Here is a 23417-nt window from a genome sequence, read left to right on the forward strand (position 1 = left end):
TTCATTTGGTAAAATACTTTAGGATCTGAACATTGGACAGACAAGCTATTATAACTTAAATGACCAATTAATAGCTAATTAGAGCTCTGGAACTCCCAGGCTAGGCCCTGTCTGGAAACCCTCTTGAGACTGAAGTAGAAAATCCAGTGTGTTAACATTTACTGATCGAAAATATTCTCCGGTGAAAGTCTCCACACTGGTGTTTCCCACCTAAGGTACTAGGGCCCCAATTCTTACACTCTGAAAAAAAGGCCTGTCCTTCCCCCCACCCCGCCCCGGAAAGGAGGAGGATCAAAGTCACAGTGCAATTCTCAGGCCCAGATTAGTTCCACTCCTGTCAGCAGTTCTGGGCCACCATCCAGACCAGAGTGGCTGCGGTTGGCTCAGTTTTCAGTGGCGCTGACTCATAATGCTCTCTGCCTGCCTCCCCCCCCCCCCCCCCCCCCCCCCCCCCCCCCGCCCTGGCCCCAGGGAATTCAGAAAGTAATATTAAATATGTGGGAGGGCTGGTTTTTATTTTATTTTATATTTAATCTTGCTAACCTATGGTGGAGGGCAGCAGGAATCTCAGTTCTTGGGAATGGGGAAGTTGTGACATTGATTAACTCATCAAATACCTACCTGTTCAGCACTTTCTCTGCTGTTGCCATGAATAAGGAACTTGCACACCTATGACAGATATAGGTGAATGGGGTGATGGCAGGATTCCATCAGCTTTCTGGCTCCATCTTGGTCCCCTTTGCATCCTCATGACACTCAAAAATAAGATCACTAAATGTGTGGCTAGCCAGCTGAGAGCAATTCCCTTCTGCCTGACGCATTCATGCATTTGTTGCACATTCATTGAGCATCAACTGCATTCAGGCCAAGTGCTGGATACTGGAGGTGAATGGCTAAAGATGTGGCCCTACCCTCAAGGAATGGACAGTCCAGTGCAGTGGTTCTCATCTGTTTTCTCTGTGAAGCTCTGGGGTACTTGCTACCATCATATCTTTGACTTACTAAGATCATGGTCCATGGCCCGGAAGGGGGGGCAGGAAAAAGAAATAATAATTATGGAATGATGTGGTAGGTACTATCTGTGATAGAAATAAGCACAGAGCACAGGGTATGGTGGAACGGGGGAAGGAGCCTCCTGAGGAGGAGGAAAGAGCACTGAAAATCAGATTAGGAATGGGGAGGTTGTCAGAAAAGGTGTCCCAAAATGGTGACACTTGAACCCAGTTTTGAGAGACAAGCAAGTATTAGGCAAATAAGAATCTGTGGGGAGAAAAAAAGAATCTGTGAATAGGATATGGGAGATCTGTAACATTATGGTACACTCAGGGATTACACACAGTTCTTTATGCTCTTTAGAGCAACATGGAGGGAGGAGGGACAAGATGTCAGATGGTGGAGGGTATATACGTCAGGATAAGGAATACTATGCTGAACATTATGCTAAGCTACAGTGCTCTGGGGAGATGATCAGCAAGGGGTTTGGGAATCACTTCACATAAGGAACGGCTAGGGAAATGGGTCTGTTAAGTTGAAGAGAAGGAGGGAACATGACTAAGGGTGCCATGAAAGGTGGGATCCCAATTTGTGGTTAGAGGTGTGGTTGAGGCTAGCAATGAGTCAGTGAAGACTTCTTGCCCAAAGGGAAAGCTCTCCTTTTCCATCTGTATGCTTTCTCAGAGCCTTTTGTCCTTTGTCTCCCTTTCTTTCCCATCTGTCAGTGGCAGAGTGGCCCTCAGAAGAACAAGCCAAAGAGTCATTACAATGGGCGTGAGCCTTTCTAGTCTGAATTATCATCAGTCTCCTAATTGCAATGCTTCTGACAGTCAAGGCACTCTTCCTGGAAGCTTTAGTCAAGATATCTAGAAGTAAAGTATGAATACATGAAAGAAGTAAATTATTTTTTTTCCTGCTTCCAGGCAGAGAAGACCCTACCAGCCAGGACAAATGGGCCAGAAGGTTAGGAATCCTCAAGTCATTTATTTGACATTCTCTAGCTCAACCTGGGGTTAAGGTTCTCAACCTGAGGAAATTTTGTCCCTCAGGGCACATTTGGTAATTGGGGAGAGGTGAGGTTTGCTACTGGCATCTAGAGGGCAGGATATTGCTAAACATCCTGTTATGCACTGGACAGCCCCCAACTCTCCCAAAAAAGAATTGTCAGATTCAAAATGTTGATAGCACTGATGTTGGAAATAACTGATAAATGCTTATGTTTATAAGGATTTGGTTTTAGGGGGATAAAAAAAGATTTGAGCAATAGTCCTTGAAGCATCAAATGGCTAGAGGTAGAAGCCCACTTTAATTGTATAAACAGGGGCGCCTGGGTGGCTCAGTCGTTAAGCGTCTGCCTTCGGCTCAGGTCATGATCCCAAGGTCCTGGGATTGAGCCCCTCATCGGGCTCCCTTCTTGGCAGGAAGCCTGCTTCTCCCTCACCCACTCCCCCTGCTTGTGTTCCTGCTCTCACTGTCTCTCTCTGTCAAATAAATAAATAAATAAATAAATAAATAAATAAATAAATAAAATCTAAAAAAAAAATTGTATAAACATAGGCTGCAAGTCTGCTGTTAGTCTAGCTTACTGCTATGCCATGGTGGACCCATGGGCACTTCCCCTTTAATGCTCTGGTCCCGACTATATCTGTGCATTCATTCCAGTTTTCCTAAACTTGGGGAGATGGAAGATGGGGGAAGAGAAGAAAAATCAACACTTTGATTATTTTTCTAGTTAGGTGTGGGAGGGTGAAAACTGGAGTCTAAAATTGAGTTAAATATCTTAAATATGTACCTCTTTTAATTTATGAACAGTAGCTCAGTATAAAACAGGACAATGACAGAAGAATAATAAATACCAAATCATATTTGATTTTAAAGTTGGAATCTGGGACGCCTGAGTGACTCAGTTGGTTAAGCAACTGCCTTCAGCTCAGGTCATGATCCCAGGGTCCTGGAATGGAGCCCTGCATCGGGCTCCCTGCTCAGCGCAGAGTCTGCTTCTCCCTCTCCCTCTGCTGCTCCCCCTGCTTGTACTCTCTGTCTCTGTGTCAAATAAATAAATAAATAAAAATCTAAAAAGAAATAAAATTTAAAAAGTTGAATCTGAAAATGTAGGAATTGGGATGTCAGATTTTTTTTAAAGATTTTATTTATTTATTTGACAGAGAGAGTACAAGCGGGGGGAGCAGCAGAGGGAGAGGGAGAAGCAGGCTCCCCGCTGATCAAGGAACCAACGTGGGGCTCCTGGGATCATGACCTGAGCCGAAGGCAGATGCTTAACTGACTGAGCCACCCAGGCATCCCCAATAATAAGTACTTGATAAACACTAAGTGTCATATAAGCCTGGGCTTCCAGTAAAATCCTAGGAAGCAAAGTAGTTTCTTCATTTGATAAAATACTTTAGGATCTGAACATTGGACAGACAAGTTATTATTACTTAAATGACTGAGCCACCCAAGCACTCCCGGATGTCAGATTTGTAAAAATAAAAACAAAATGAGTAAAAGTCAATGTAGTCTCAGAAACAAGTTCAAATAAAGATTAGGTAATGAGCTAATTAAATACATTAGTTTTTATTTATTTGTTTATTTATTAAGATTTTATTTTATTTTACTTATTTGACAGAGAGAGAGACACAGGGAGAGAGGGAACACAAGCAGGGGGAGTGGGAGAGGGAGAAGCAGGCCTCCCGTGGAGCAGGGAGCCCGATGTGGGGCTTGAACCCAGGACCCTGGGATCATGACCTGAGCCGAAGGCAGATGCTTAACAACTGAGCCACCCAAGTGCCCCAAATTCATTAGTTCTTTGGTGGACTCAAATTATGGGTTGGAGCCAAGCCAACAGATTTTGACACAGATGATGATAATGATGATGATAAGAATGATTACTGTTAAGTACTTACTCTGTAAGAGGTAACTCTGTTACCCCATTTTCATGAGGAGAGAACTAAGGCTGAGGGGAGTTACATGGGATCTCAGTTATCTATGTTTGTGTAAAAAACAACACTGGAACTTGGTGAGCAAGCCAAGGCAGGGAGACAGTTCCATTGTATTCTACATGAGTAATACCATAGTTCTATGCAGCCGAATTGCTGCCCCCTTCTAGGGGTCACGGACAGCCCAGAGAGCACCAATATAAGCACCTGGAAGTCAGTTATCATAGAAGTGTTTAAGTCAAGGCCCAGGGACTATTAAGCCTACTGAAGAAGGGATTCTGGTAATGGGTAGAAGGTTGGATGTTAAGCTCCATGTTTAGTGCAGGGCGTGGAGAACAGGGCCTAGAATGGCACATGGTGGGAATTTAATTTTAAATTAGTAACTGTGGTTTCTTCCAACTCTGAGAGTCTAGGGCTCTATATTTTTTGAGGAGATAACAGTTCATAAGTAAATATTTAATCGTGCAAGTAACCAAGAGTTCTAATATATATCATTTCATGAAAGGTCTGCAATACCAAAAGCATTACTACAAATAGGGTTTCTGTGTTACCCAATTCCAGGAGCACTATTCATGGAAAACATAAAGTGAATATCATCCCCTAAAGCTCTGTGACACAGAGGCCCTTATTGTAAATATAAGGCAAGTTTAGTAAAACAAATTGCCACCTCTAGCAAGGGTAGAAGATAAAAACAGTAACTGAGGCTTTTTCTAGCATTTCAACATGCTTACATGGCCACATTCAAAATCCTGTTTTTCTTTTCAAATTCCATCAAGGTCAGGGGCGCCTGGGGGGCTCAGTCTTTAAACGTCTGCCTTCGGCTCAGGTCATGGTCCCGGGGTCCTGGGATCAAGCGCCCCTTCGGGCTCCCTGCTCAGCAGGAAGCCTGCTTCTCCCTCTCCCACTCCCCCTACTTGTGTTCCCTCTCTTGCTGTCTCTCTCTGTCAAATCAATCAATCAATCAATCAATCTTCAAATTCCATCAAGGTCAGTCACTCTAGTTGCCTATCCAATATCCTTCTCCCTTCCTTTCTTCCTAACAGAATCTCAATTTTATTAGGAGTGGTAACATGCCTAACTAATAGACACACTTCCAGCCTCCCTTATAGCTAGGAACAACCATGTGACATAGTTCTGGGAAATATGTAAACTGAAAGTTTCTGGGAGTGCTTTGCTTCCTCATTATAGTCCCCACCCCCTTCTGGCTGCCTTGTCCTTCTCCCTGGAATACAGGTATACAGTTGAAAGTAGAGCAGACATTTTGTGACTATAAGGTAATCATAAGAATAAAAGCTGTATGCTAGGGGTTTGGGTACAGAAAGTTAAAAGAAGTCTGGGTTGGGGTGCCTGAGTGGCTCAGTAGGTTAGTAGGTTAGTAGGCATCTGACTTCAGCTTGGGTCATGATCCTAGGGTCTTGGAATCAAGCCCCGAGTTGGGCTCTGGGCTCAGCGAGGAGTCTGCTTGTCCTTCTGCCTGTACCCCCACTTGTACTCTCTCTCCCTCAAGTAAATAAATAAAATCTTTTTTAAAAATGGGAAAAATTAATCCCCTATTTGGTTAAGTTTGTTATTTGAGTTTAACTGTTACCTGCAGCTGTGTTCAATTCTAAGTGACTTTTTTTTTTAAGGATTTTATTTATTTGACAGAGCGAGACGCAGCGAGAGAGGGAACACAAGCAGGGGGAGTGGGAGAGGGAGAAGCAGGCTCCCTGCTGAGCAAGGAGCCCAATGTGGGACTCGGTCCCAGGACCCTGGGATCATGACCTGAGCCAAAGGCAGACGCTTAACGACTGAGCCACCCAGGCGCCCCATAAGTGACATCATCCTTGATAATAATTTCTCAAATTGGTATCTGTAGGCCTTTGTGTGTCCCAAATATAATTTTATAAATTGAATCCTTGTAAATTTAAGGATTCATGTGTTCTCTGAGATTTTGATTTCCATGATTGTATTTATTATTACAATTACAAGAAAGCATTTAGCTTTAATGGTGTATAGGTTTACCGTTAATGGTTTATAGGCTTAACTTTAATGCTTTATAAATATATGATAGGCTGTTATTAGGTTAGCAACTCCTAATGTTAAAATGATCACTGTTGCAGGGCATTTGCTTCCTACTGAATTGCCTTACCTGCAGTATCTAGTTAAGTATAAAGAAGGGGCAATGGCTGTTCATGAATCAGTTAACTGTGCTTATCATAGCAACTCAGTGTGGCAATATAATACTTTGTTAAGTGAAGACCAGATGACGTCAAACAACACCTTATGAACAAAGGTTTCATACTAGTTTAAACAGAGAAAGGTGGTGGGAGATTTGAGTCACCATCACAAGGTGTAGGCAATTATAGGTATGCAGAACCCAGGAGGAGATGCATCATAGCATTAAGGCCATATTCCAAGAGGGTATGGCTTGCAGGAATCTCATCTTGTATATTTCTTTTTTCCCCCCATCTTGTATGTTTCAATTTGCAATAGTTCAGCAGCAAGAGTAGTAGTAATTAACAAGGAAAACATTTTTATGAAAAAGTATTTTAAGTTATTTTCGGGGGCCTGGGGGGCTCAGTCAGTTAGGCAACTGCCTTCGGCTCAGGTCGTGATCCCAGGGTCCTGGGATTGAGTCCCGAATCAGGCTCCTTGCTCAGCGGGGCGCCTCCTTCTCCCTCTGCCTGCTTCTCCCTCTGCCTGCCCCTCCCCTGCTTGTGCTCTCTCACTCACTCTCTCTCTCTCTGACAAATAAATAAAATAAATTATTTTCAGTATTGCATCCTGGGGCAATATTGAAATGTTAAATATTAGTCTGAATGAAAAAAGTGAAATAAAATTAATGAAAGTTAAATAATCAAATTTGATAAATCAACCCAACATTGGAATTCCTTAAGAATATTTTTCCTTTCACAAGGAACTTCATGTTATTATTATTTGAAAGAACTAGTGTTTCACCCAGCAAAGAGCCATACTTACTTGAATTGGCCAAGAAAAAATTTAAGGGCCTCACTTCTAAGAAACAGAGCAAAGTATGATTCATGCAAGCATTTTTTTCAGTAGCAGCCCTGACACCAAGCAATTCTTCCTAACAAAGCCCCACCTAACGCCTTCAGCAACCAGCAACTTAGTAACAGATATATATCTATTTTTTCCTTTAAAGGATTTTATTTTATTATTTTAAAAAAGATTTTATTTATTTATTTATTTGAGAGACAGATATATATATATAGAGAGAGAGAGAGAGAGAGAGAGAGCGCGCACAAGCAGGGGCAGCAGCAGAGGGAGAGAGAAAGAAGCAGGCTCCCTGCGGAGCAGGACCCCAGGACCGGATCATGACCTGAGCTGAAGGTAGACGCTCAACTCATTGAGCCACCCACTTGCCCCCTTTAAAGGATTTTAGAGAAAACTTACTAAGTAAATTTCATAGGTGGCAGCTTGTGTATCTACTATTTGACTTCTTAAAACATACCTTTTTGTTGTTGTTACCCTTTCCCAGGTGCAGGAAATTTCAGTGCTGATGGTGGGGACCAAAGGAAATTATTCTTGGTAGAAAGAGTCCATCTTCATGAGCCACAAAATGCTATTCTTTTTGAGTTGCCCTTAATTGCTTTTGTCCTTCCTCCTACTCTCATAGAAATTCTCTGAGGTCCTGATCTTGGCTTATCTTTCTCCACAGGATTTCATTTACTTCCACAGCTTCAAGTATCCCTGAAATTGTGATGTCAACAAATATAATTCATTAATTTATTTAACAAATATCTATTGTACCTATCATGTGATAAGGACCATGCTGCTAAGTATTGATGAACAAGATAGGTACAAGTTTCCACATTTCCAGCTTCCTACTGACCATCTCCCCTTGGAATCCTAAATTCAATATGCCCCAAAGTGGGGTCTTTATCATCTCCTCCAAACTCTGTTTCACTGCATGTCTGTGAGTTGTACCACGCTTTGCCTAATTCCCCTGGGGCTCATCCTTGACTCTTCTCTTTCAGTTCCTATATTTGATGCCCAGATTTTGAAAACTGCTATCTAATTCCATCTCTCCATGGTCAGCACTACTGCCTTCATTCAGGATCTCCACCTCTTTTCCCTGGTCATGGCAATAGCTTCCTTATTTGTCTCTTTATTTGACTCCCACATCTTCTTGGTCCCCTAAATCTATTCTCTCTGCAGCTGCCAGAATGATCAATAATACAACCCAGTGTGGTCATTCACCTATTTGAAACTCTGAATTTCTTGGGGCGCCTGGGTGGCTCCGTTGGTTAAGCGTCTACCTCGGCTCAGGTCATGATCCCGGGATCCTGGGATTGAACCCATGTCGGGCTCCCTGCTGAGCGGGGAGCCTGCTTCTCCTTCTCCCTCTGTCCCTCTCCACACTTGTTCTCTCTCTCTCAAATAAATAAATAAATAAATAAAATCTTAAAAAAAAAAATAGTTCAAATGTTCAAAAAAACAGTTCAAATGAGTTAACTTCATCTCTCAAAAGTCTTAAGTACATTCCAAAATTAATTAAGCATTCTTCCTAGGCCCCAGTTACTGTGCTAGGTTCTGGTACTATAAAGATGAACAAAACAGGTAAAATCCTTCCCAGACTACTGCTAAACAAGGAAGGACAAAACAATGATGTATGTGTAAACCTAGAGATATAGGTAGATACCAGTTCCTGTAGAAGGATAAAGAAGACCCCTTGCCCCCATTTCCAAGTCTTTGCTGTTCTCTGAGGAAAGAGATTCCATAATCCCTTAATTAGACAACAAGTGTTCAACAGATTTCTTCTCTTTTCAGAAGTCTGTCCTGGCATTTCAGTTTTTTATTTCCATGGGGATAGGATAGGCTGTTAAGATTTCCTTGGCCCAGGAGCACTCTTTTGGTTCTTGAATGAGACAAATAAGCCCAAGTGCCCCAGCCCAGGGCCTGGCACATGGAAGATACAATATATGGTAATTTTTTTCTGGCTGAAGTAGGACTGTGTGTTGTTGGTTTAACCTGCCCATAGCAATAACCATCCACTATTAAGCTCTGAACTTCTACAATTCCCCTGCTGCTTCTAGAAGGAAATGAATAATGGCCAAATAACTGTTCACCTCAGGCAGAGAAGGAAACAAACAAACAAAAATCACTTATGTTGCTAGATAGAATGGGAAATGCCAAAAAATTTTGAGATGCTCAGCCAGCATGACACAGCGCGTTTCCATTTCTTAGCCGCTATGATGTACAAGGGAGTTAATAGGATGGTGGTGGTGGGAGCAGTGATGGGCTCAGAAAGGGGACATAATATACTTATTACATGCTCCTATTTTATATCATGTGCTCTGTTGTGTCTTGGGGACACAGAGATGGGTGTAACCCAAACCTTATTTTCCAGAAAGTCAGTCTAGCAAGAAGAGGTAGGCACATAAACACGTAAAATAGCTTAAGAGCTATTTTGTACAGCTTTTGGCCATACAGGATATTTTGGGGCACAAAGGAGGGAATGATAAATTCTGGGGATGAGCAAAAGCCAGAACAACTTCAGAGGAATTCTGGGGATGAGCCAAGGTCAGGAACGGTTTCAGAGGAAGTCATGCTTCAGCTGAGTCTTCAAAAAGACATTTTCTCTAGTCCAACTAGGAGGCAACAGATTCTTCATATTTGAACAAAAGCCTTAAGTCTTGAAACAGCGACGCATTGTTCTGGGTGTTACAATCAATCTAGGAGCAACGAAGAATTCTAGCAATAAAAGCTAACGTTCCTACCGTATAAGAACTAGGAATTGTGCCAAGTGAGCAACAAAGATGATCTCAGAGAATTAACAGTATTCCCATTTTACAGGTGAGAAAAGTAAGGCTCTTGCCTGAAGGCCACACATAAAATGACACTGAGTTTTAATTCAGGAAACTGACTACAGAGCCCCAGTTTTTTAAAACCACAAACCAGAGGAGTGAAACGATCAGATTTCAGAAAGATTCCCTCCAGCAGCTTTGGAAGGAGTAGGCGGGAGAAGGAAAGCGGCAATCCTGGAAATCAGAATAATGAAGGAGATTGAGTACTGAGGCAGCACTAGGGCAGAGGCTGCGGGGATCAGTATTTGGGAAATATTTGGATAGTTTTCAGTGCTTGGTGTGGATTAGACGTGATCCTCTGTAGGTCAACAGGACCATAATCCTGGTCTGGGCCTTGAGGGAAAGACGCACAGGGTACCCTCGCAGAGATCCCGGATTAACCGAGGCGTTCGGCTTTGGACACACTCGCTCTGGGCTCTGCGACCCCAAATGTCGGCAGCAGGGAGGGGTATCCGTACCTTCCGTGCCCGAGCCCGCCCACAGCGAGGGAAAGTGCTGAGTCATCCCGGCGGGGCGCGTTGGGTCGGGGCGGGGCTCGGACTACATCCCCCTCCTCTCTCCTCCTCCTGCACCCCCGGCCCGCTCTGACTCTCGCGAGAGCCCTACAGGCTATAAAGGCAGCGCCTCGCGCGCGCGTTCCACGCGTCTTCTTCCTGCCTTGTTTTCGGCGTTTTTGTTCTCAGAGTTGGTGAGAAGGTTTCCCCACACCCGGGTCGTCGCCTTTTCCTCATTTTTCTGGGGTCCTACCCTACTCAGCTTGGGTTCTGTGACGGGGGAGGTGGACGGGCGAGGTCTGACGCTCGACAGTGGTTAGGCGGTACGCGCACCCTCCCGTGGGCCTCCCTTGCGGATGCGGGGACCTGTTTAAACTCAGACGAACGTCGGCTCGAGTTTTCCTCTTTCCCCGGCAATCCGAGCGGAGGGCGCTTATTGGCTTGGCGTGGTGGGCTCTCCTCAGTTAATCTTCCGGGCGGGGCGGGTTCGGGAAGCTTCTAGAATGGACCTGGAAATTGACCTGAGGCTACCCGCGCGTCATGTGGTAGAGGTAAAGGCTGTTCCTCGGTCCTGAGCGGTGACTAGATGGGGAGTCTCGGATACTGATTCCCTTCTCTGCCTTTATTTTTTGCGTTTGCGGAATAGGGATTGTGGTGATTCCAAATTCGTTTGTGAAGACTGCTTTGTTTTTTTTTTTTTTTTTTGCTGGTGCTTACCGAAGTGTTACGGTGGGGGGTTGATAATGCGAGCGGCTGGAGGGAACCTGAAGTGGGGTTTGGGGGGCGTGGCTTTCGCCAGGAAAGTTCGTGGGCAGACCCACGGAGGCCCACACCGGCTTGAGGTCCTACGGCCTCTACCCCGCTGAGTCGGACTTTAGTGGACGTGGGGACCACCTCGAAAAGCAGGTTTGGACAAGACGGTAGTTTATGTTAGGGTCACACTCTATATATTTGGTCGCCAAATTGCAGCTTGCCTTATTAGTTTTTTGTTTGGTATTAAGGTATTAAGCATTAGAAAGTTTGCAATATTCGATGCTCACAACGATTTTTTTGGTTGTGGTATCATGCACCAAAAGCACTTTGGGACGTGGAATATTAGCTTCTTGGGTCTTTCAAACTGATGGCTTAGTGGTTTATAGAGCTCAGCTCCCTGTCTTTGTTGACTTGGGTGAATCCAGTGTAGCATTTTTTTCTTAGAAGTAAGTAATTTTTTTTGTTTTTTTGTTTTTTACAGTAAGGATTTTTTTTTTTTTTTTTATAAGATTAAGTGACCTCTAAACCCAACGTGGGGCTGGAACCCACAACCCTGAGATCAAGAGTCACACGCTCCACCAACTGAGCCAGCCAGGCTCCCCAGCAATAAATAGACTCTTGTTCTACTTACTATTGCTCCAGAATCCTGGCCCCAAGATCAGAAACCCATTTTTGAAAGGACTTCTAGGGCTTAAACACAACCCCTAAGGTTTTGGAATTGAGCGTATGCCAGAATCCTGGTCTTGTGTCTTGAAAAGTTGGATTGGCTTTAGGGTTGTGTGCTGTGTTGGGCAAATGCACCTGGAGAAAGGTCAAGTGTGCTTCCTGAATTAGGAAGGCAGATGGAAGGTGCAGTCCAGGGGAAGGGCAACATGACCACTTCTAGAAATAGACATTATGGCATTGTTTATTTGGGCTCAGGTTTGAGGCTGAACCTTCCTCTGTGCTTTTTATATAATGAAACTACAGAAGAAAATGCCATTGCACAAATGGTAGTAAAGAAAAAGCAATAGAGGTTACTTCAGTTTAAAAAAAAAATTGCTGTTTTTAAATGAAAACAAAAGCTGATATTCAGAGACTGTTTTTTAAGAGAGTGACCCTGAGAACGCAGGGGAAGGAGGAAGGAACAGAAGGAGAGGAGGGGAGAGAATCTCAAGCAGGCTCCGTGCTCAGCCCTGAGATCAAGAGTCAGGGACGCTTAACAACCTGAGCCACCCACACGCCCCTGTAATGTCTGATTTTGTTTCAGAAGTCGGAAAGCTCAGTTTATGCGTCATACTACTATAAAAATTAATGTATATACTAAGGTCACTGGACATTCTGCAGCTAAGTAGAAGGGTGTTGGTTACCTAGAAAAACGGCTTGTTTCTAATTCACTTGCTCTTTTATCTCCAGCTGATAGCACGATGTCTTCAGGAAATGCCAAAATTGGGCATCCTGCCCCCAACTTCAAAGCCACGGCTGTTATGCCAGATGGCCAGTTCAAAGACCTCAGCCTATCTGACTACAAAGGTAAGAGTAATTACATTAGATTCATTAAAATGGAATTATTTTACAATCTAGGATTGCTCATTAGATTTCTCTATTTGTTAGGTTTGATTGTAAAATGACGTATATCCTAGGTCATAGTCTTTAGAGTAGGAGCATGTTGAAGTAGTGATTAACAACCATGGTCACTGATAGACACCCTAGGTTCAGACTGCTTACAGAAAAAGCCCATGCTTCATTATGCCTGGACATACTAGCTCAATTATCTTCTCAGTACTCAATTGTATTACTGTTTTGGGAGATACTCTCATTATGTCATTGAAAGCTTGTCTTCAGAGGTTAAACTGTTTAAGTTTATGAAATATAGGGGCGCCTGGGTGGCTCAGTTGTTAAGCGTCTGCCTTCGGCTCAGGTCATGATCCCAGAGTCCTGGGATCGAGCCCCACATCGGGCTCCCTGCTCAGCGGGAAGCCTGCTTCTCCCTCTCCCTCTCCCACTCCCCCTGCTTGTGTTCCCTCTCTCGCTGTGTCTCTCTCTGTCAAAAAATAAATAAAATCTTAAAAAAAAAAAGAATATATATGTTAGAGCTGCTGTATTATTAGGCAGAGGCTTAGGCACATTCCCTTGACTGTTAGCCCCAGGAGAAGAGTTGATGTTGCAGTTGGAACAATTCTCTTTCTGTGATAGTTTCATGCAGACACTTGGCTAGCTCTGATGAGCCTCTTTTTTTTTTTTAACCTTGCAGTCCTGGAACAGCAGGGTTTTTTGGGATAGTTGATTCCTTGAAGTGCAAACCAGAAACTCAGGTGTTAAGTGTACCTTTTTTAGTGGCATAGTAATTAGTTCCTGGACTCAGCTTTTGCGTAGAACATGTGACTAAGGTTTCCTAACACTTCACACTTGTTTTGAATGAGAAGCAGTTAAGAGGGGCCCTATGGAGGGAAGCTCCCCTGGCAAACAAGTAGCACCATAGGGAGGTGACCCTGGCCCAAGGGTAAAGGCTCGAGGTTTAGAAAGACAGGTTTAGAAAAAGCTGCTCTCTGTCCTCCAGGGCTTGACCTGCTGAGGCTTCAAAGTGCTTGTTAGGTAAAGCTCTGGAGAAGTTGTTCAGATGAGTTCAGAGTTTCCAGTGATTCTGGTTTTCAGAGTAAATGTCAAAAGGAGCAGCTTATTTTGACTTTCAGACATTGCCGCTACCTGGAAACGAGTGAATACTTGGAACTCTTTTCAGTAACTCAACTTATTAGTTATGGTGAGAGGCTGCTTGGCCAGTTGAAGAGCTACTTCTACTGGTAATCTGAGTGACTTCAGTAAAATTTAAACTAGAGATCCTGTTACCTTACTAGGACTTTTGGAACTTATGCCTCAAATTTTTTTCTTGTCCAGTTAGGCTTGTTAGGAATAGGTTAGTGGTGATTTAGATGATCACTTAAACCTTACCTGTCCCGTTATTGTGGTTCATTGTGGAAGAAATGTCAAAGGTTCTGGTTTCCTCTTTTTTGGTCTTTTTATTGATTTGCAAGACAGAATCCAGTATTTGAGCTTTTCCTGTGCATTAATTGTGTGTATTGGCATTTATCTAGTAAGTAATTGCATCCTTGGTTTTGCTTTTCTTTATTGGAGAACTTGGTGTTTGTGCTAATTTTAATTATCTAGAGATCAAAACCAGACTGAGCCGTGTTTATCTTATAATTGGCAGCTAATGGGGAGGCAGGAAAATAAAGCATAGAACTGAAAGGAAGTTTTTTTCATGCAGGCTCTCCTACCACAAGATGTTCTAAACTAGCTGCTAGGAGACATCTGTTGAGTCTTGGCATTTAGCAGTTGTTGTCTACCATCAACTTAAAAAGACTTTTTTTTCCATAGGAAAAGTTCTTTAGGTTTTTTTTTTTTTAATTGTGATGAGAACTTTTTTTCTTTTTTAAAGAGATTTTATTTGAGAGAGATAGCTAGAGAGGGCAAGAACAGGGAGGAGAGGGAGAAGCTGACTCTGCGCTGAGCAGGGAGCCCCATGCAGGGTAGATCCCAACTCCTCAGGATCATGACCTGAGCCGAAGGCAGATCCTTAATCGATTGAGCCACCCAGGTGCCCCTAAGATTTTATTTTATTATTTTTTAAGGATTTTTATTTATTTATTTGACAGAGCGAGAGAGAGGGAACACAAGCAGGGGGAGTGGGAGAGGGAGAAACAGGCTTCCCGCTGAGCAGGGATCCCAATGCGGGGCTCAATCCCAGGACCCTGGGATCATGACCTGAGCCGAAGGCAGATGCTTAATGACTGAGCCACCCAGGCGCCCCCTAAGATTTTATTTTTTTTTAAAGATTTACTTATTTTAGAGCAAGAGTTTGCTTGCCTGTGTGAGGTGGAGGGAAAGAATCTCAAGCAGACCCTCTTCTGAGGGTGGAGTCTACCTTGAGATTATGACCTGACCCGAAATCCAAGAGTTGGATGCTGAACACACTGAGTCACCACGATACTTCAGGGTTTTGTTATCTCTACACCCAGTGTGGGGATCAAACACACAACTCCGAGATCAAGAGTTATCAGGGGCATGTCGGTTAAGCGTACGACTCTTGATTCTGGATCAGGTTGTGAGATAGAGCCCATGTTGGGCTCCGTGCTGGGTGTGGAGCCTGCTTAAGATTCTCTTTCCCTCTCCCTCTGCTCCCCACTCCCTTCCCCCAAAGCCATGAGCTCCACTAGGTGCCCCTTGGTTTTTATTTTTTGTAAAGCAAGGAAGTGTGTTTCAAAGGTAAACTTCTGGCTCTTCCCCCCCCCCCCCCCCCAGGAAAATACATCGTGTTCTTTTTTTACCCTCTTGACTTCACCTTTGTGTGCCCCACGGAGATCATTGCTTTCAGTGACAGGGTAGAAGAATTTAAGAAACTCAACTGTCAAGTGATTGGTGCTTCTGTGGATTCTCATTTCTGTCACCTGGCATGGTAAATCTCTTCATCAGTTTTGCCTGTGAACTTTGAACTAAGTAGCAACTGGGACTGGGGGGGCTTTGACAAAAGAGTTGCTCAAGTATTGCCTTCTAGCTCCTGATGGAAGGAGTGCAAAGGCTCTGACTTCCTCTTGTTGCTCTTTTATTACCTGGCAGCAGAGGAGAAGCAGCTTGGGTTGCAGCTTGAGTGTACCCTGGTGACCTAAACTATCTTCAGGCACTCACTTTACTCTGGGAAAAGTTTGGTCTTTGGGGGAAATTAGATTAGGAATGCTGAAAAAGGGAAGGAATAGATACAGTTAATCCTTTTGCTACACAAGAGTTTGAATGTGATTGTATGTGTGCTTTTTGCTCTTAGGATCAACACACCCAAGAAACAAGGAGGACTGGGACCCATGAACATTCCCTTGGTATCAGATCCCAAGCGTACCATTGCTCAGGACTATGGAGTCTTAAAGGCTGATGAAGGCATCTCATTCAGGTATATTCCTGCCAGGGGGACTGACATTTCATCAAAATTATCTGATTGACTTGAGGGCCTTTTGGAGAAAGGTAGGGCCCTGATCTGTAGACTCCTTTTTCCTTTCATTGTTTTGTGTGTGTGTGTTTTTTTTTTTTAAGATTTTATTTGACAGGGAAAGAGCCCCAGAGAGTACAAGTGGGGAAATGGGAGAGGGAGAAGCAGGCTCCCCAGGGAGCAGGGAGCCCAATGCGGGGCTTGATCCCAGGACCCTGTGATTATGACCTGAGCCGAAGGCAGACACTTAACCAGACTGAGCCACCCAGGCACCCCTATTTATTATTTATTTATTTATTTATTTATTTTTATTTTTATTTTTTTAAAGATTTTGTGTATGTATTTGACAGACAGTGAGAGAGGGAACACAAGCAGGGGGAGTGGGAGAGGGAGAAGCAGGCTTCTGTGGAGCAGGGAGCCCAATGCGGGGCTCGATCCCAGGACCCTGGGATCATGACCTGAGCTGAAGGCAGACGCTTAATGACTGAGCCACCCAGGCACATACATACATACATCCGTACGTACATACATACATACATTTATTTATTTATTTATTTATTTAATTTATTTTTTAAAAATTTTATTTTTAAGTCCTCTATACCTAACGTGGGGCTTGAACTCTCAACCTCGAGACGAAGAGTTGCACGCTCCCCTGACTGAGCCAGCCACGCACCTCCATCACTGTATAAGTTTAAAGCGTACAGGATAATGATCCCATTTCGTTCTTTTTTTTTTTTTTTTTTTTAAAGATTTTATTTATTTATTTGACAGCAAGAGACACAGTGAGAGAGGGAACACAGCAGGGGGGAGTGGGAGAGGGAGAAGCAGGCCTCCTGCCGAGCAGGGAGCCCGATGCGGGGCTCGATCCCAGGACCCCGGGATCATGACCTGAGCCGAAGGCAGACGCTTAACGACTGAGCCACCCAGGCGCCCCGATCCCATTTCGTTCTTATTCCTTCCTCCTTCCCTTCCTCCACATCCAGTGTGGGGCTCTAACCCACAAATCACACGTTCTTCTGACTGAGCCAGCCAGGTACTCCTCGTTTCATTATTTATGCAGGAAGACAAAGCCAATGCAAGTCTGGGAGGCCAGCACATTTTCATTCCCACTGCATCTCTGTTCTAACGAAGCAATTTCTAAACCTGTACTGCATATCCCTCAAACCTTCAATCTCTTCTTCCCAGGGGCCTCTTTATCATTGATGATAAAGGTATCCTTAGGCAGATCACGGTAAATGACCTTCCTGTCGGCCGCTCTGTGGATGAGACTCTGCGACTGGTTCAGGCCTTCCAGTTTACTGACAAGCATGGGGAAGGTAAGCCAATCCACCTGGTGACTTTGACAACAGAATTGTGGTAGGATAGGAAAGATGGCAGGAACAAGGTCTACCAAATAAAAGTATGTCTGTTCAAGAAATTAAAATCTCTGTAGTGGATTATGGGGTGAGGTAATGGAAAAGCTTGGGACGAGAATATATAAAGGCTTTTTGTTCTAGCTGCATAGTCTCTGCTTCTGCCCTGCTCATTTAGAGTCACTGCTGCAGCTTTTAACTTACTAAAGGAGTGTAGGAGGATTTCATAGGTGTGTATAAGGGCAAAAAAAATGTTTGAGAATTACATCTAGAGATACAGCATGCCGTTCTTGGGCAAGTGTTTATTGGGAGAAGAGCTTTTAATTTCTGTGATCACATTTGTTTTATTAGTTTTTTTTTTTTTTTAAAGATTTATTCATTTGAGAGCGAGACAGAGAGATAGAGACAGCACAGAGTGGGGAGGTGAGGGAGAAGCAGCCCCACCTGAGGCTTGATCCCTAGGACCCTGGACCCATGACAGCAGAGAATCAACTGACAGAGCCACCCAGGTGCCCCTAGTTGTGGTTTTTTTTTTTTTTTTAAAAGATTTTACTTATTTGACAGTACGAGCAGGGGTGCAGCAGTGGGAGAGGGAGAAGCAGGCTCCCCACTGAACAGGGACCCTTCTCCCTGCGGCCCCCCCCCCAGGCTCCCAGGACTCTGGGATCATGACCTGAGCCAAAGGCAGGTGCTTAACCGACTGAGCCACCGAGGCGCCCCCCCCCCTTTTTTTTTTTAAAGATAATACATGACCAGTTTTGAAGTTTGGAATATAAAAGTTAGGACTAAGATAACTTGCCCAAAGACTAGACAGAGACAGCTCTAATACAGTCTTTTTTTTTTTTTAAGATTTATTTGAGAGAGAAAGTGCGTGTGAGCTGGGGGGGCGGGGGGGCAAAGGGTGCAGGAGGAGCAGACTCCCCACTGAGCAGGGAGCCCCTGAGATCATGACCTGAGCTGAAGGCAGCTTAACCAACTGAACCACCCAGGCACCCCTGTTTTTATCTTCCTAAATTACATTGTATTGTTGTGGTGGTGTCATATTTGTAAGAATTAGAATCAGCAAATAACCAAATTATGTAAATGTTCATGTAAAAATTTTTTTTTTAAAGATTTTATTTAACAGAGAGAGACTGCGAGAGAGGGAATACAAGCAGAGGGGGAGTGGGAGAGGGAGAAGCAGGCTTCCCGTGGAGCAGGGAGCCCGATGTAGGGCTCGATCCCAGGATTCCGGGATGATGACCTGCGCCGAAGGCAGACGCTTAACGACTGAGCCACCCAGGTGCTCCCATGTAAAAATTTTTTTAAGGAGGAGTAGTTAGGGCTAGAGTGTTTGAGATGAAATATCAAGGTTCTTCATTCGATGTTTCAGGATCAAAAATCATTTTATAAGTTTGTCTTTTTTTTTTTTTTAAGATTTTATTATTCAACAGAGAGAGAGGGAACACAAGCAGGGGGAGCGGGAGAGGGAGAAGCAGGCTTCCTGCTGAGCAGGGAGCCTGATGCGGGGCTCGATCCCAGGACCCTGGGATCATGACCTTACCCAAAGGCAGACGCTTAACGACTGTGCCACCCAGGCGCCCCTATAAGTTTGTCCTACTAAAATCTACACATGACCTAGCAGATTCAACTTGGGGTTTTTATCTAGCATTTGCTAGAGTGTAGGCCTTCCTTGTGCTATTTCTCCAGCACTAGTACTTTTCTCATATTTTCATTACAGTTTTGTGATCAAACTACTTGATCCCAGCTTTTGAGTTAGTAAGGCTGTAGTTTTTTGATCTTTTTCCCCCTCATTGGTGTATAGTTGTTGCCAGAATGAGACAACCTTACTCTAAGACTTAATTTAGTTTTTAAGGACTGAGGCTGCAAGAGCTGGGTATATGGGGGAATGGAGATCTTGAACCCCATAACCTCCCAAGCTAATGTAATTGAGGACAAAATAGTTGTGATCAAGTGCTACTGAGGTAAGATGAAGTGCACAGGTGTACTTGGATGAATTTGCCTTACCTACATCTCATTTTCTTTCTTCAGGTGATAAAAGTTAAGACTAGTTTTCGAAGGCCCATGTCAGACCTGATCTTATGATACAGAACGTGGAAGTTGTTAAAGAGTCCGAATCAGTGGTGTCTGCTCAGGGGACCCAAAAGTGGTGGCTTGGCTAGAGTTGGAGGCTAATAGGAATCAGTGGGCAACTAGTATCTGAAGGCACCATTTGTAGAAGCATGTGTGGGCTTTACCTTAGTGCATTGAAGGAGCAGATAGCTCCTGAGACTGCCCCTTGCTGGGGGATGAGATTCAGCACAAAGACAGAGGAGGTGGGGCGTGGCAAAGCCCTTTATTGGACTCCCCACTGAGCAGGGAGCCTGATGGGGGGCTTGATCCCAGGACCCTGGGATCATGACCTGAGCCGAAGGCAGACGCTTAACCATCTTGAGCCACCCAGGCGCCCCTACATATGTATATTTTTAAGATTTTGTTAGCACTGGTGGATCACCGGTGGAGCAAATGGAATTGAAAAATAGGAGATTGGTTCCCTTCTTTCTCTTACTCTTCTCAGGTTAGCCCAAGGAGCGTTGCTAGCTCAGGATTGTAGGAAAAGGTTGGAAGGCTATGCTTTTTCTGCATAATAAAGGTATGAAAGCTTCAAACTCAGACCTTTGTTTACCAAGGAGTAGAAAGTAGTTACTTAGTGCAAGTAGGGCCTTCTCTGTCCGTCCTACCCTTCAGGCTATCCAGGTTGGCAGAGTTAAACTAAGGGGGCAAACGGGTTGCTTTCTCAAGGGCTACCAGTGGGAAGAAACAGCTTAGTGTTTGTGGTTTTACACAGTCCTGGCTTTGTTTACTTACTTAGCTTATTTCTTGGTATGGGGACAAGTCATTAAAGTGTTGTTTTTTTTTTTTAATTTTTTAATGTAACACATATGGCATAATTTGTCATTTAAGTACAGTTTGGTGGCATTAATTACATACACAATGTTGTAGTGCATCCATCACCAGTATTCTCTGGATGTTTCATCCCAGCCAGCCATAACCCATTAAGTAATAACTTCTCATTCCCCTTTACTTCCAGCCCTTGGTAACTTGTTTTCTGTGTCTGTGAGTTTGTGTATTGTAGATATTTTATGTAAGTGAAATCATAACAATATTTGTCCATTTGTGTTTGGTTTCTTTCACTTAGCATAATGGATTCAAGGTTCTCAAGGTTCATGCTGCAGTGGGTATCAACCTTCTTTAAAGGTTGAATAATATTCCATTTTATGTATATATCATTTTGTGTATTCATCCATCTGTTGATGAACACAGGATTGTTTTCACCTTTTGGCTATTGTGAATAATGCTGCTAGAATAATGGTAAGCAGGTGTCTGGATCTTTGTTTCCAATTATTTTGGGTATTTACATTAGAAGTGTAATTGCCGGGTCATGTAATTCTGTTCAGCTTCTTCAGGAACTACCAAACTGTTTTCTATAGCAGCTGCACCATTTCACATTCCCACCAGCAATACTAAATGTTTCTTTCCAACCTTGCCAACACTTTTTTTTTTTTAATACTCTCTATCCTGGTGGGTGTGAAGAGGTGTCCTTGTGCTTTTGATTTGCATGTCTGTAATGACTAGTGATACTGAGCATATTTTCATATGCTTATTGACCATTTTGTGTTCCCTTCTTCGGAGAAATGTCTGCTCAGGTCCTTTGACCATTTTGAACTGGGCTGTCTTTTTTTGTCTCTTTTTTTTAAAGATTGTATTCATTTGAGAGGGAGAGCACAAGAGTGGGGTGAGGGGTAGAGGGGGAAGCAGACTCCCCACTGAGCAGGGAGCCCTATGCTGGGCTCAATCTCGGGACTCCAGGATCATGACCTGAGCTAAAGGCAGATGCTTAACCTGAGCCACCCTTGCGCCCTTGGGTTGTTTTTGTTGAATTGTGGGAGTTTTTTATACATTTTGGTTGTTAATCTCCTCAGATATACGATGTGTAAATATTTTCTCCCATTCTGTGTGTTAACTCTTTGAAAATGTCCTTTGTACAAAAGTTCTTAATTTTGATCAAGTCCAATTTAACTGTTTATTATTGAATACATTTCCAAATCCATGGTCATAAAGTTTTTTATTGTTTAAGATTTATTTAAAGATATTTTTATTTTTATTTGACAGAGACACAGCGAGAGAGGGAACACAAGCAGGGGGAGTGGGAGAGGGAGAAGCAGGCTTCCCGTGGAGCAGGGAGCCCGATGTGGGGCCCGACCCCAGGACCCTGGGACCATGAGCTAAGCTGAAGGCAAACGCCCAACGACTGAACCACCCAGGCGCCCATGATATATTTATTTTAGAGAGCACAGAGGGGAGGGGCAGAGGGAGATGGGGAGAGAGAATCTCAAGCAGACCGCTGCTGAGTGTAGGGGTCCCATCCCAAGACCCAGGAGATCATGACCTGAGCTGAAACCAAGAGTTGGCTGCTCAACTGAGCCACCCAGGTGCCCCCGAGTTAATTTTTCGTATGTGGTGTGAAGTAGGGGTCTACTTCATTCTGGTTACATGTGGAAATCCAGCTGGTCCTAGCACCATTTGTTGAAGAGCATTTAAGGCTTTTTAAAATATGTATGTGAGGGTGCCTGGGTGGCTCAGTTGTTAAGCGTCTGCCTTCAGCTCAGGTCATGATCCCAGGGTCCTGGGATCGAGCCCCACATCGGGCTCCCTGCTCCGCGGGTAGCCTGCTTCTCCCTCCCCCACTGCCCCTGCTTGTGTTCCCTCTCCCGCTGTGTCTCTCTCTGTCAAAAAAAAAAAAAAAAAAAAAAAAATCTTAAAATATGTATGTGAATCATACATAAAATTACTGAGGAAATAAAAATGCCCATTCACCCACCTATCTACTGTTAACAAAATTTTTTTTTTTTTTTTAAAGATTTTTTATTTATTTGAGAGAGAGAGAATGAGAGAGAGCAAGCACATGAGAGGGGGGTCAGAGGGAGAAGCAGACTCCCTGCCGAGCAGGGAGCCCGATGCAGGACTCGATCCAGGGACTCCAGGATCATGACCTGAGCCGAAGGCAGTCGCTTAACCAACTGAGCCACCCAGGCGCCCTACTGTTAACAAATTTTAATAGTTGTGTTGCCATATATACTTTAGACAGATTATTTCTAGAACAAAGCATACAATTGAAGTTGTTACTCTTTAAATTTCAGGTGCTACATGCATAAATTTAGGTGTAATAGTATTAGGGCTATGGTGAGGATTAAATAACATGTTTATAGTTAGCCTTGCACTAAAAGGCTTGAAGGATCTCAGACTGTAGCATAGGCTTCCTGGTTCCAGAGTGTTCAGCCTTTCAAGGTACCAGATTTGGTTTTGAGCCCTTTGTCCATTTGTCTCCCATTTGTTCACGGGAGGAAGGTGGAGCTCACCACTGAGCAGGTTATTAATTTAATACTTTTCTCTTGCAGTGTGCCCAGCTGGCTGGAAGCCTGGCAGTGATACCATCAAGCCTGATGTCCAGAAGAGCAAAGAATATTTCTCTAAGCAGAAGTGAGCGCCGGGTCATTTTAGGGCTGGGCTGCAGTGGGTGGCCATGAAAACAAAATCTCTTTTGTATTATTGTCATGCTTAGAACGTAAAACTTTAGACTCTGTGCAGATGTGGTATGGGGACAGGACAGGCCTTTCCTGCAGGGGTTGGGGAGGCCAGCCTTTCTTCCTCTGGAGAGAAGGGCCTGAGCTGTTATGGGGCAGGCCAACTGTTATGTACAGTAGCAGGGCATCACTTTTTGTCTTCTGTTTCTATTAAACTTGAACTGAGACCTTGTTGAGTCTTCATTTTGGGTGGAGGAGTACTAGGCTTTTGATGTTGAGAGGAATTTACGCTCTGCTTTCTCTTTTTAGGAGAAAATGAGGGTGAGAGCTGCCTCAGAATCAGAAAATTACATTGGGGGCAGGGGGATATGCAAGTAGACACAGGAAATGGAAGTTGAACCAAGGTCGTAATTTCACTATATCTGGGGGGAGAAAGCAAGACCTGCGGTAATGTTGGCTAAAGCATTGCAATCTGTGCTATAGGTTAAAGCATAAATTGCAGGCTTTAGATTCAGGCCCCATGAGATTACTTAGACATTTACCTTTACACTACTGGGAGTG

The 23417-nt window shown here is 43.8% G+C and overlaps 1 protein-coding gene across 1 annotated transcript; it reads left to right on the top strand.

Moving 5' to 3' along the window:
- Positions 1-10328: 10328 nt before the first annotated feature.
- On the top strand, positions 10329-23083 carry PRDX1 (peroxiredoxin 1). Its single transcript, XM_032430146.1, has 6 exons — positions 10329-10427; positions 12382-12498; positions 15265-15418; positions 15782-15904; positions 17126-17256; positions 22731-23083. The coding sequence occupies exons 2-6, from the start codon at positions 12393-12395 to the stop codon at positions 22814-22816; spliced, it is 600 nt and encodes a 199-aa protein (XP_032286037.1). The 5' UTR covers positions 10329-10427; positions 12382-12392; the 3' UTR covers positions 22817-23083.
- The last annotated feature ends 334 nt before the right edge of the window (positions 23084-23417 follow it).

The sequence above is a fragment of the Phoca vitulina genome, unplaced genomic scaffold, assembly GCF_004348235.1.
Source record: "Phoca vitulina isolate PV1807 unplaced genomic scaffold, GSC_HSeal_1.0 scaffold2, whole genome shotgun sequence".
Lineage (NCBI taxonomy): Eukaryota > Metazoa > Chordata > Mammalia > Carnivora > Phocidae > Phoca > Phoca vitulina.

What these genes read in the sequence shown, in the direction of transcription:
- PRDX1 (XM_032430146.1), top strand. Translation starts at nt 12,393, where the DNA reads ATGTCTTCAGGAAATGCCAAAATTGGGCATCCTGCCCCCAACTTCAAA. An exon ending in CATTTCTGTCACCTGGCATG is followed by an intron (nt 15,419 to 15,781) that starts GTAAATCTCTTC and finishes TTTTGCTCTTAG; the next exon opens with GATCAACACACCCAAGAAAC. An exon ending in GATGAAGGCATCTCATTCAG is followed by an intron (nt 15,905 to 17,125) that starts GTATATTCCTGC and finishes TCTTCTTCCCAG; the next exon opens with GGGCCTCTTTATCATTGATG.